The sequence below is a fragment of the Leptonychotes weddellii genome, chromosome 3, assembly GCF_054177405.1.
Source record: "Leptonychotes weddellii isolate Sample4059 chromosome 3, ASM5417740v2, whole genome shotgun sequence".
Classification (NCBI taxonomy): Eukaryota; Metazoa; Chordata; class Mammalia; order Carnivora; family Phocidae; genus Leptonychotes; species Leptonychotes weddellii.
Genome location: NC_138371.1, coordinates 35,584,031 through 35,598,649, shown reverse-complemented (window position 1 = coordinate 35,598,649; position 14,619 = coordinate 35,584,031). Strand labels below are relative to the sequence as shown.

Sequence of the window (14,619 nt, the reverse complement as noted above, 5' to 3'; positions counted from 1 at the left end):
TTTTCTTGTGAACACGGTAGTAATTTTAACCAATGATTGTAAAGAGACTAGAGGGTCATCAGCTGAGGAGATATTTCAACAAATTTCTGAAACATGAAGAGAAGAGAGAGGACAGATAAAACAGGGTTGAAAACACCATAGCCCCTAACTCATGCAGGAAAGCAACCAGTCCACCTAGGAGATCCTTGGAAAAGGCTCTGGTCTTGTAGTCAGCAGGTGCTAAAGGAGCAAATGAGTAGAATGGCTGAAAATAAGGAAGTTATCTCAAATTTACGCCAGCAAATTAGACAACTTAAGTGAAAAAGAGATTCCTAAAAATCAAAAATACCAAACATGACTCAAGAAGAAAGAAAATCTGAATAGATACATATCAAGTTAACTAATTAAATTAGTAGTTAATAATCTTCCCACAAAGAAAACTTCAGGTCCAGATGGCTTCAAAAATTTCTATCCAGGGACCCCTGGTAGCTCAGTCATTTAAGCATCCAACTCTTGTTCTCACTTCAGGTCTCGATCTCATGATCGTGAGTTCAGCCCGACATTGGGCTCCACACTGGGCATGGAGCCTACTTTAGAAAAAGTTCCATCAAAGGAGGAGGAAATAATACTAATTCTACCTAAACCCATTCAGAAAACAAAGGAGGTAAAAACAGTTCCCAATTCATTTTGAGGCCTAACGCCAGGCATGACAACAAAAGTACAGACCCATATCATTCATTAACATAGACTTGAAAATTCTTAACAAAATATTAGCAAATCAAATCCAGCAACATACAAAAAGTATTATACATAATGACTAAGTGAAAGGAATGCAAGCTTTAACATGAAAAGCAATTAATGTAATATACTATTTTAAAAGATTAAAGGATAAAAACCTAATTCTCATTTCAATGGACACTGAAAAAGCATTTGACAAAAATCCAGCACTCATTTATGGTAACATCTCTCAACCAGCTAGACAAAAAGGATCTTTTTCAACCTGATAAAGGGTATCTTAAAAACCTACAGCTAACATCCTACATAAACGTGAAAGACTGAATGCTTTTCCACTACGACTGGCAAGTCCACTATCACCAATTCTATTCAACAATATGCTGGAAACTAACAAGTGCAAAATGGGAAGTGAGAAAAATGAAAGGCATCGGAAATGAAGTAAAAGTCAACATAATCGTATATACAGGAATTTCCATGGAATCCATTAAAAAGCTGCAGAACCGGTAAGCAAGTTTTAGTAAGGTCTTAGGATGTGAGGCCAGTAAGTAAAAATCAATTGATTTTTCTATATACTGGCAAGGAACAATCAGAAAATTAAATAATTCCATCCACATCAAAAAATACTTAAGATATTTTTAAAAGAAGTACAAGATTCATACATTAAAAAATACAAGACACTGTTAAGAGCAGTTAAAGAAAAGCTAAATAAGTGAAAAAAAATAACAGGTTTATGGGCCAGAAGACTCGATATTATTGAAATGGCAATTATCCCAAAATTGACCTACCGATAACAATGCAATTGGATACTAAATCCTAGGTTGTTGTTTTGTTTTTCAGAAACTGACAAGCTAGTCTTCACATGTTTAAAATGCAAAATACTTAGGATAGCCAAAACAATTTTGAAAATGGATAGTAAATGTTGTGAATTTAAACTAATTTGAAACTTTACTATAAAGCTCCAGTGATCAAGACAGCATGGTAGTGAGGTAAAGATGGACATATAGAGCAAGGGAACAGAAATAGAACCCCTTATATGCTCAAATGATTTTTGACAAAGGTGCCAAGGTAATTCAATGGGAATAGTCTTTTCAACAAAGGGGCTGAAACATTTGCATATCTATATGAAAAAAAAAATCAAATCTCAACCTTAGCTCATACCAGAGATATGCCATTAAACTAAATCATGTACATAAGTATAAGAGCTAAAACTATAGCCTTCTAAGAAAACATGGGAGAAAAATCTTGTGATAAGAAAGGATTCTTAGATACGACTCCAAAAGGACCAACAAAAGAAAAAATTGATAAATTGAGCTTCCTTAAAATTTAAGGCTTTTATTTTCCAAAAAAATACCATTAAGAAAAAGAAGAGATAAGCCACAGACTGGAAGAAAATATTTGCAAAAGATAAATCTGATAAAAAGACTGTATAGGAAATATATCAAGAGCTCTTAGAATGTATTAATAAAAAGATAACCCAATTTAAAAATGGGCAAAAGATTTAAACAGACACTTCAAAGAAGTTCTATGAATGTCAAACCACCACCAGAAAAGACACCTATCATCATTAGTCATTAGGGATATACAACTTAAAGCCATAATGAGATAAAATAACACATCTACTAGAATGGTTTTTGTTTTGTTTTGCCTATTCTAGCCAAAGTGTGGGCAACGATGTGGAAAAACTAGAAACTTCTCCATACACTGTTTGTGGGAACGTAAAATGGTATAGCTACTTGGAAAACAGTTGAGCAAAGTCTTTGAAAATTAAACATATACTACTATACAATTGAGCATTTCTATACTTTGGCATCTACCCAGGAGAAATGAAAACACATATCCACAAAAAGACTTGCACTTAGATGTTCATAGCAGCATTTTCAAATAGCCCAAAACCAGAAACAATAAACCAAATGAAAGGATTTTAAAAACATACATATCGTATAATTCCATTTACATGAAATTTTAGAAAAGATAAAACTTTTAAAAACAGAACACAGATCAATGATTCCCTGGGGCAACCAGTGGCAGAGAGAATTAACTGAAATGGGCATAATGTTTAACAGATGATAGAAATATTCTAAACCTAGATTTTGGTTAAGGTTGCATAGCCATAAAAATTTACTGAAATTCATTCAATTGTCCATTTAACCTGGATGAATTTAATGGTATGTAAATTATAGCTCAGTAAAGCTGTTTTTTTGTTTTTGTTTTTTTTAAAGATTTTATTTATTTATTTGACAGAGAGAGACACAGGGAGAGCAGGAACACAAGCAGGGGGAGTGGGAGAGGGAGAAGCAGGCTTCCCGCGGAGCAGGGAGCCCGATGTGGAGCTCGATCCCAGGTCCCCGGGATCATGACCTGAGCCGAAGGCAGACGCTTAACGACTGAGCCACCCAGGCGCCCAAAGCTGTTTTTAAGCCTATCTAGAAGGCTTTGAAAATAAAATGTTCAGGAAAAAAAAAAAAGACGACAGAATATCCAACAGAATATAAATACATTGCAAATAAAGTAATGACAAATAGAGTGACATGGGCTTCTCATCAACAGTAATACATGCCGTGGTGACTACAGTTGATATTAGTATATTGTATGATTGAAATTTGCTAAGAGTAGAACCCAGGCGTTCTTACAAAAAAAAAAAAAAAGCTGAAGATGGGAGGTGATCTATGTGTTAACTTGATTGTGGGAATCTTTCACTATATATATATATATATTCTCACATTATAAACTCTAAATATATTCTAATTTTATTGGTCGGGGCACCTGGATGGCTCAGTCAGTTAAGCGTCTGCCTTCGGCTCAGGTCATGATCCCAGGGTCCTGGGACTGAGCCCCGCATCAGGCTCCCTGCTCAGGAGGGAGTCTGCTTTTCCCTCCTGCTCCCCCTGCTGGTGCTCTCTGTCTCTGTCAAATAAATAAAATCTTTTAAGAAATTTTTTTATTTGTCAATTATACCTTAATAAAGCTGGGGGAAAATAATACATGCCAAAAAATAATGGTTAATATTTTTCAATCTAATGTTTTCAGGTGTATGGTAAAAATTATGATTATCATTTAATTTTATAGCCAACTTAGCCATTAATTCAAGAGTAAGGACAAAACAGAGAACTTTATGGAGATGAAAAATCTCAACTTTATTCCTCCTCATAGATCCTCACTGAAACAACTATTGGAGGATGAACTTCAGCAAAAAAGAAAATGCACTCAGAAGTGAAGAGTGGAATGCAAAGACAATTTCCTAAAGAATTAGAAAACACATTAGTAAAATTAAGTGTTAAGAAAAAAAAAGTATGGGGAATTTAAGGACTTGGTAGAGTGAAAATACTATAGAAATATTGGTAGAAATAAAATGAAGAATGATCACATGGAAAATGCAAAAGGAAGTTTAGAGCTAAGTAAGGACAGTCTAAGATTGCTTTGTGTTATTCAGGGAGAAGACTGATAAAAATTGAATTTTAAACTTTAAAAAGTATAAATTAAAATACATGGCTTTAAATATTATGGTACCCACTAAAAGAATAGAGATATTTGATAGCTTTTAAGCCAAGAGAAAGAAATAATGGGAGAAGAGAGAAAATTCGATTCAACAGAAAGCAGAAAAAAGAAAAAATAAGCAAAGGCAACATACAGTAAACAGAAAGTACAAAATAAATTGGCAGAAGCACACTTATATAAGAAACACCAACAACTATAAATGGGATTGGACATACTATTAAAGTATAGAAATTCTAAGATCGAATTTCAATATGTCCATCCATATCCTGTTTATAAAAGGCATAACTAAAAAAGGACATAAAATGCCTAAAGAGAGACTACGGTCTCTTACAATACAACAACAAAGATAATCTGAAAAACGAATACCATTCTATAAACACTGGATAATAGGACACATTCCTTTTGAATGCATAGTTGAGCTCACAAAAAAGAAAGGAAATACTCAGAGGAGTTTTAAAAAAAAAAAGGAATGGTAATCAGCAAAAACCTGATGCTATGGCTACCCTCTGGAGCCCGGGGCCATGGCCTTTAACGCCCTGTGAATCGGGAGGTCAGGTTCTGAGTAGGACTGAGGGAAATGGAGAATTCAAAGTGAGAACCCCTATGTGAAGCTAAAACCCAAGACAGGCTCTATCCTCACCCAGAGAAGGACGAGAAATGACAGGCACAGGAAGCTGTGTCAAGAAAGATCATCTGTCCCTTGGCCAGATTTCTAGGTAGAGAAGTTGCTTCTAAGGCTTTGTAACTAGAGGCCTACCTGGCCCACGGTTTTGGATTTTGATTTTTAATTTTATACTGTTTGTGGGATGTGAGAGTGCTTAATCCAAAAACGGGATACAAGTGGGCCAAGCTGGTAAGATTCTAGAGGCACACACCCACAGTCGGGCTGCACAGGGCTCCCTCAAAATCCCCTTGCCCTTTGTAAGCACAGAGCACACACTGTCCTCCCTTCAAGATGGCCATGGGACCCATAAAGCCCCACATGGGGGCCGGAAGACGGGGTTCTGTGGGTGAGTTACGTACTGCACTGGGTCATGAAATTATGTCCACAAATAGCCGTGAGTGGGCCTTGAGAGTCCTAAAGAAAGAGTGTACCAAGCAGCTAGCATGAAGCAGTGAGGAAATGAGTAAAGAGGGATTAGTGACTTGCGTCGGCACTGCTCTTCATGAATGGACCTACAACTCGCACCAGGCAAGCCCGGCTCCGCTTACACTGCTGATTGCTTCGCCCCGGTTCCTTCCTTTTCTAGAGAGGGAGGCCCCCAATGCCAGAGAAGCTGCCACATCACCCAAGCTGGTGAGATGGGGAGAAAGGAAAAACTGCCCCATATCTGCCACTAGCCACAGTGGCCGCAACCAGAACCCCCACACATTCTGCTTGCCCAGTCAACCTCAGAATTCACACCAGTACCCCTTCAACTCATGGTATTTCCAAGAGGGACACACTTAACAGGGAGAAGCTCCATCGTTCATTCTTTATCTGTACCCTGACCTCTCTCCAACAAGGCTTTAAGGCATTCTTAAGAGATGCACAGAATTTGTATACTTTTAGATAGAAAGTTCCCTGGGGCTCTCACAAGGGTAACACACCCTGGTTAGCTTACACAACTTACATAATGATGTTAACCAGAGTGCTTCTAAAGTTTTCTCGTTCTTTATGTAGAGATTTGCTCTTGGTTTTAGAAGTAGATGGTCCGGCATAACTGTCCTCAGTTTGGTCCATTGTTTTGCCCTTTTTTCCAAAGTGTTCCAGGTATTCAGCTTGAATTTTTTTTTTTTTTAAATAAAAAGCATGAGTTAGTTATCTAAAAAAGTAAGCTAAAACATATAAGTGGTTAGAATAAAGTGCTAAAGCACCTTTCAAGAAAGAACTACACACTTTAAGTTCTCAAGTAACCATAGGTACTATTAATTTTCTTTCAGTATTAGGAAGTTAAACTACTCTTGTTTTATATCATAATAGAAACCTCTATTTAAAAAATATTTAATTAATTTTATATTTTGATTAATATGCTAATAAACCCTAATTTTCAATTAATTTGCATAGAACCTTCTTAAAATGAAGATTAAAATGATTAAAAACAGAATACAAAACCATCTCAGAAAATTTAAAGAACCATGAAAAAAATGTTAATATTCAATGTAATCAATCCAATGAGTCAAAAAAATAAAAAGTAAAAAATATTAAAATGACTAATTTGGAAGCAATATTTACAACTTATTAAAATCCCTTTTAGAAAAAAAAAAAACTTCTTAGTCTGTTGTAGAGAATTCTGACTACAATAAATCAAAGTTTTAATATAAATGCCCCCCCCACACAATTCTTAAAATATCACCTTTTATAGCATTTACAACAGCCTGAAATAATTAAGAACTGGTATCAATTATTTTATGAGGGAAAACATTTGGGATAAATTTTTCTACTTGACATAAATGTCATTTCACTTTTACAATTTCACTACTCTCAACTAAATGTTGTAGTGATTTTTTTTTCCTCTTGAAAATTTCCTTAGAACTAAGTTGGAATAAAGTTCTTACCATATGACTGCTCGTTTTTAACACTAAATGGCTCTGGAATTTCATCATCCTGTTTTATATTCAAATGGAATGATGGAGCTGCCTGCTGCCAGTGGGGCTTTGTACTCACCTGAAACAGGAAATTTAAACAGCGTTAATAAAACAAGATCGGGGAAAAGAAAAAAAACAACCTTTTCTCACGAAATGCATGAGTGTTTATAAACACAGACATTTTCTCGAACACATCAGGACATCTGGAAAGAAGGCACACTCAACAGCAAATCGTACTCAAGCCTGTGAACGGCTGCGGTGTGTGACATTTGTGAGACGGTACCAAAGGCCCTGCTCTTAGCGTGATGTGGGCAGCTGTTACCCAACACAGGGGTGTTCATTCCAGAGAGCCTACTCACCCCCAAATATCGGCAAGTGATTTTTAAGCCTTCCATTTTAATGAGAGGAACACGCTGCTGGTCTTCAATGCTTCTCTGCATTCCAGCTCCAAAAGATTTCTGTTCTCATGGCTCTAGGCAGCTCTAGATTTCTCTGGCCACTCACAAATTTATTCCATAGTTTAATGCAGGGTTCATAAGTTCTTATACTTGCAAGAGCCGGGCAGATATCATACAAGAGGGAGGAACGCTAGTGATGATAGCTAATTGGCACTCAGCTTCAGTGCTGGGTATCAATAGAGGGTGGTGGGGACTGTGGGAAAACAGGAAAATACCTAGGTCTTCTAAAAAGATAACAAAAATTAGCTCAAGCCAATTATTCTAATACCGGAACACAGACCCACTGCTGCTGGGACCTAGGATTCTTCAATAAACCCAGATGGGTAGATTTTATTGTTTTTAAGTTTTTTAAAGACTTTATTTTGAGAGTAAGAGCAAGAGAGAGATCACAGAGGGAGAGGGAAAGGGAGAAGCAGACTCCCTGCTGAGCCCAGAGCCCAACAGATGGGCAGATTTTAAAGTAATATTACATTTTCCTAACAACGGAGTCTGTGTCTTCCTTTCAGATCCAGACCAGCTTGATAGCTTATACTTGCACTGGCTGCTTCTTCATAGTTTTACTCTCTCCAATCTTTTACTCCTTTTACTGCTCTTTTACTCAAACTTACTATATGCAAGTCCTCATTTCAATCTCTCCTTTTGCAGGAAAACAAGTTAAGACAATTTAAAAATCAATGCCCTTCCATCCTTCAGTCTGTCCTTCCATTTCTGTATGCTCATCTTGCTCCATAAAGGATTTAGGACTTGTGGGAGCGCTATGAGTGAGCTGCACAGGAAGGGTGAGAAGCAGGTCACTGGCTGAGACCACTAGTGCTGAGTCACCCTTGATTTCCACTCCAGAAGCACGAAGTTCTGTAATGAAAATCACTCTAGGTCTAAGCTACTGCTGGAAAAATGTCACCCAAATGCAAACCTTAATATTCAGATGAAAATATTTTGCTATTTTTTAATCAAAGGAATTTTAAAACATCTCTTAAAAACCAGGTTTAAAGCAGCCAACAAAAACATTTTAGACTATTAGATGCCACCAACAAGAAAGGATTATTATACAACTCAGCCACAGAATGATAAATAAGAAAATTTAGGTTTATATTTCTAAACCCCCATATTAACAAGACACAATAAACTAAGGACAATTTTTATCTTTTTCAGCTTTAATATTTGTTAAGTTCTCAAAAGAAAATGCCTATTTCAAGTCTTATCTTTTAAACTAGAAAATTTACAATTGATTTTGTAGAACTTGGGAAAGCATTATATGGCTCCATTTCACAGAACTTGGCATGATAAACTGGCATTATCCATAAAAACATATTTTTTAAAGATTTTATTTATTTGAGAGAGCAAGAGCACACAAGCAGGGCGAGGGGCAGAGGGAGAGGGAGAAGCAGACTCCCCGCTGAGCAAGGAACCCAACATGGGGCCCGATCCCAGGACTCTGGGATCATGCCCTGAGCCGAAGGCAGACGCTTAACTGACTGAGCCAACCAGGTGCCCCCATAGAAGCATATTTTTAATGAAAATTTGTATTTTGTAATGTTCAAGGTAATTCACTTAAGAACATTAACTCAAGTTTTCCAAGGGGAAAATGGTCATCCATTTTAAATTATCAGGGAACTTCTTTACAAAAAGCTGCACAAATTCAATTTTACACTTGTTTAGAGCTTTCAAATTATCTTTCAAAAAATAATGCTTTAGATAAACCTTGATAACATTATGCTAAGTAAAATAAGCCAGTTATCAAAGGACAAATGTTGTCGGGTTCCACTTATATGAGGTAGCTAGAGTAGTCCCTTACAGAAAGTAGAAGGCTAGCCACCATGGGGTAGGGGGACACGGGAGGTGGGGGGGTGGGGGGAGAACAGAGACATACTGTTTAATGGGTACAGGGCTTCAGTTTGCAAAGATGAAAAGAATTCTGGAGATGGATGGTGGTGATGACTGCACTACCACGTGAGTGTACTTAATGCCAATGAACTGTGGTTCAATTAAAAATAGTTAAAATGGTAATTTTTTGTTAGGTATATTTTATCACAGTCAGAAAAAAATACTGTTTGCCTTGAACCTCCACTTAAGCTCCACTTCGAGGAGTCACAAGAGCACAATTCAATGGCATTAAGCTCAACATAATTACTAGTAAAATTACTAGTAAAATTTATTACAGTGAAGGATATTGTACCCAGCACTTACCAAATGAAAATGCCTATGAACTGCCTCTACCATAGGACAATGAGAATTTATAATCATAATAATTTTTAGAAAGGATACCTAGATCAGAGGACTCTTCTGTGGCATAGCATTTCAGTGCTGGAAGATACAGCTCAAAGAAACTCATTTTCAAACTCAGAAGCTGCAGCTCAGAGAGATAAATGACCCTTTCAGATCCTAAAGCCATTAGTGACAAAGCTGTAAGCTGAGGCTTCATTTCCTGACTCCAACACTGATAAACTTGCTGCTGGTCCATCTCGAAAATTCCTTTATCCAGAATACTGACATACTCTGGACATACTAGGAAATGATAATTTACAGTTACTTTAAGATTGTTCTTTTTCCTACTATGTGCACCTTGTCGAATTTCTCCATCAGAAAATAATCAAATGGAGCACAAAATTCAAAATCAGATGTTCAGTTACTTATTTACAAGTTTGAAACCACATTTTCAGAAGGGCAAAGATCCACTGAGAGGATATAGGTGAATTACCGTAGCCAACTGTGGTAAAACTCTTCCTAGTGTCTTGGATTTTTCTTTGCTGGCTGACTTATCCTGCATGAAAATAAGAGAAAAACTGTTGACTCTTAACATCACAATTGATTCACTCAAGCACTTGTACAGAGGGTCACTACAAAATAAGCACGTTACCCAAAACCTTGAAAACCTACTCTATCTACTGCTTTCACATTTTTCCATGTTGGCCTTCGAAGGACTTCCTCTGTAGCAAGGAAAGAAGGGAACGTGGTATCCCACGAGACTCAGAAAGCTTTAAAAAGTGTGCAAAACTTTTTATCCATCACATCTGCTTTGAGGAATTTCTCTGAACTGAGTTAGTGTGCAGGGCTTACCCGGCTCTCCCACCCTTCTCTACCCCTGAAATCGCATTTTTGTTCTATTGACAACTGTGATGTTTCGCTTCCTGAGGTAACAATGCATTCAGGCTAAAGCGCCCTCGAGTTGCCCTAAGGAACACTTGTACTTTCCAGAGCCAAGTGTTGCTATCTCCTTTGAGTAGAGGATAACGGCCTGATAGGAATTTCATCTTTGTGAGAGGAAGTGTGGTTGAGAAGGACAGAATTGTGCTTGGGCCACTCATTCATTGCCTCTCAGCATCAGATCTTTACTTTTTACCCTGCTTTGTGATTCCTGAGCAGGACTCCATAAACATTTCTCCAGCTGGCACAGCATTCTAGAGGGTTCTAGAAGGACACTGAAAGAGAAGGGCTTTCCTTCCTGGTTCCAGTACTTTTCCCCGTTGCTCCACAGTGTGGCCACCAGCAGTCAGCATCCTTCCCGTGGGCACCTTCCCATCCTGTGGTACGTGGCTGACCCTGTGGCAGACACCCTCCAGCGGGTTTCACCGGCATCCCTATAGGCAGCCTTCCAGCAAGTTCCCCTTCCATCACAAAGGGAGACTTCATTTCAAACTTTTTAGCACGTAAGCAGGTGGTTTACTCACCTCCCAGCCTGCAGGATCTCTGCAAAGGTCTTTGTCACCCGAGTGGGCCACAGCCACTCCCTCTCCAAGAAGCCTCAGTGTAAGCTTTGGGGAAGGGATGGATCTTCCAGGTTCCTTCCTTGAGTGCTCTCCTTTAGACCTAGAGGGAGTGGCTGCTCCTTTATGTCTGCTATTGCTCGCTTCTTTAAAGCTGTTGTCCAAACAGCATCCACTAGCCACCTGCAGCTACCGACAGTTTTAAATGTGGCTCTTATCTGAAGTGAGAGGTGTTTAAGAGTATATTTTTATGTTTAAGTATATATTCCATATATACTAGATGCTGAAGACTTAGTACAAAACACAAAGAATGTGATTAGAATATAGTTGATTACAGTGTGTTTTGCATATTGCTTTAAGTTGACATGAATTATCCCTCATTTCATTCTCTTTAAAACTCTGAGGTAGTATACCACTTTTGTGCATATTGTAGAGATAAGGACTTTTTATAGGATTCTCTGCCCCCACAAGGCACACAGGCCAGTTAATATTAAAAACTATATGCTTTCATCCAGGACAGGAGAGGGTATGGAGCAGAGTATTGACAGAAAGTTTCAAAAAGAGAAATGATGGAAGCCAAGCCTGGAGGCATAGTTGGATCTTCACAGAGAAGAACAGCAATAGGCTCACTGAAGACAGAGGAAACATCATGAACCATGACTTGGAGGCTAATTGAGGACAGCAGGCTTGGGAGAGGACACTGGGGTCGATGGTAAAGGGACCTGATCCAACCAAAGTAGAAAGTATAACCATTCTCTTACTCAACGATGATTTATTGAACTCCTACCATGTGCTGGGTTCTCTTTGAAGCACTGGATCTACAGTAATTGACAGGTCACAGCCTAATGCCTCATGGAGCTTACATTCCAGTGGGTACAGACAGCTATTGCTAACGTATATATACACATATACACTATACACACACATATACCCTATACACACACATAACCTATACACCCTATATACACTATACATACAGTAACAGGTACTATGGAGAAAAATAAAACAGGGTGAAGAGATAGGGAAAAGACAGAGAAGTGCTAGGTTACATGGAGTGAGGCCACTTTACAGAGGTTGTATTTGAGTAGGAACCCAAATCAGGGGTGAGAGAGAGCTGGAGAGGTGGGTGCTGCTATATTATGGACCTCAAGTGTTTGGCGGCTTGACTGGCCTGGTTGGCAATAGAGAGCCATTTTAGTCTCCTTTGAGGGGGACCTTGAGTCCCAGTTTGCTGGAACAGTCCCCATGGGTAGCTCTTTCCTGAGCATAATTAGTAGGACTTTCATTCTCAATGGCTTCTCAGTTTGGGTGAGAAAATATATTTTTATCTTCTTTATCATGCAAGGCCATTCAAAGGGTTTTTCATAAATGGTCCTGGCAGCAGTAAACAAGGTATGTGAGGAAGAGACTAGGATCAGCAGTGAGAAGAGTTTAGTGGCTTTTTAAAATAATCCAGGCAGGTTTGGGGGAAGAGCAAGTTGGCAGAGAGGTAGGAGACCTAAATTTCATCTCATCTCAGGAATTCAGCTAGATAGGGATCAAACCATTCTGAACACCTACGAACTCAACAGAAGATCGAAGAAAAGAATAGCAGCAACTCTATGAACAGAAAAGCGACCACTTTCTGGAAGGTCTCTTCAGATTTGTTTAGTGTATATTTTTCTGGGGCTGTGGTTACCCTGTTAGCATTTTGTTCTCTCATTCATCTATTCTCCTCTGGACAAAATGACAAGATGGAAAAAATCACCTCAAAAAAAAAAAAAAAAAGAACAAAGGCAGTACCGACTGCCAAGGATCTAATCAATACGGACATTAGTAAGATGTTGGAACTAGAGTTCAGAATGACGATTTTAAAGATACTAGCTGGGCTTGAAAAAGCATGGAACATATTAGAGAAACCTTCTCTGGAGAAATAAAAGAACTAAAATCTAACCAAGTTGAAATCAAAAAGGCTATTAATGAGGTGCAATCAAAAATGGAGGCTCTAACTGCTAGGACAAATGAAGCAGAAGAGAGAATTAGTAATACAGAAGACCAAATGATGGAAAATAAAGAAGCGGAGAAAAAGAGAGATAAACAAGTACTGGATCATGAGGGCAGAATTTGAGAGATAAGTGATACCATAAGATGAAACAACATTAGAATTGGGACCCCAGAAGAAGAAAGAGAGAGGGCAGAAGGTATATTGGAGCAAATTATAACAGAGAACTTGCCTAATTTGGGGAAGGAAACAGGCATCAAAATCCAGGAGGCACAGAGAACCCCCCTGAAAAAAATCAATCAACACCCTGACATCTAATAGTAAAACTTATGAGTCTCAGAGACAAAGAGAAAATCCTGAAAGCAGCTCAGGGGAAGAGATATGTAACCTATAATGGTAGAAACATTAGATTGGCAACAAACCTATCCACAGAGACCTGGCAGGCCAGAAAGGACTGGCATGATATATTCAGAGCACTAAATGAGAAAATATGCAGCCAAGAATATATCCAGCTAGGCTGTCATTGAAAATAGAAGGAGAGATAAAAAGCTTCCAGGACAAACAAAAACTAAAGGAATTTGCAAACACCAAACCAGCCCTACAAGAAATACTGAAAGGGGTCCTCTAGGCAAAGAGAGAGCCTAAAAGTAATATAGACCAGAAAGGAACAGAGACAATATACAGTAACAGTCACCTTACAGGCAATACAATGGCACTAAATTCATATCTTTCAATAGTTACCCTGAATGTAAATGGGCTAAATGCCCCAATGAAAAGATACAGGGTATCAGATTGGATAAAAAAAAAAACAAGACCCATCGATATGCTGTCTGCAAGAGACTCATTTTAGACCCAAAGACACCTCCAGATTGAAAGTGAGGGGGTGGAAGACCATTTATCATGCTAATGGACACCAAAGGAAAGCTGGGGTGGCAATCCTTACATCAGACAAGTTAGATTTTAAACCAAAGACTGTAATAAGAGATAAGGACACTGTATCCTACTTAAAGGGTCTATCCAACAAGAAGATCTAACAATTGTAAGTATCTATGCCACTAACATGGGAGCAGCCAATTATATAAGCCAATTAATAACAAAAGCAAAGAAATATACTGACAACAATACAATAATAGTGGGGGACTTTAACACCCCCCTCACTGAAATGGACAGATCTAAGCAAAGATCAACAAGGAAATAAAGACTTTAAATGACACACTGGACCAAATGGACTTCACAGACATATTCAGAACATTCCATCCCAAAGCAATGGAGTACACATTCTTCTCTAGTGCCCATGGAACATTCTCCATAATAGATCACATCCTGGGTCACAAATCAGGCCTCAACGGGTACCAAAAGATTGGGATCATTCCCTGCATATTTTCAGACCACAATGCTTTGAAACTAGAACTCAGTCAAAAGAGGAAAGTCGGAAAGAACTCAAATACATGGAGGCTAAAGAGCATCCTACCAAAGAATGAATGGGTCAACCAGGAAATTAAAGAATTAAAAAACTTCATGGAAACAAATGAAAATGAAAACACAACTGTTCAAAATCTGGGATGCAGCAAAGGCGGTCCTAAGAGGAAAGTATATAGCAATACAAGCCTTTCTCAAGAAACAAGAAAGGTCTCAAATACACAACCTAACCCTACACCTAAGGAGCTAGAGAAGGAAGAGCAAATAAAGCCTAAACCCA

General features: G+C 38.2%; 1 protein-coding gene across 1 annotated transcript in view; it reads right to left on the bottom strand.

Moving 5' to 3' along the window:
- DNAH7 (dynein axonemal heavy chain 7) overlaps positions 1–14,619 on the bottom strand; it is a 260,241-nt gene that overhangs the window by 229,435 nt on the left and 16,187 nt on the right. Inside the window, exons 4-6 of the mRNA XM_081815321.1 lie at positions 9,934–9,996; positions 6,748–6,856; positions 5,823–5,970 (exon numbers count right to left, since the gene is read on the bottom strand). Coding sequence (XP_081671447.1) covers positions 5,823–5,970; positions 6,748–6,856; positions 9,934–9,996 — 320 coding nt within the window. The remainder of the gene's footprint in view (positions 1–5,822; positions 5,971–6,747; positions 6,857–9,933; positions 9,997–14,619) is intronic.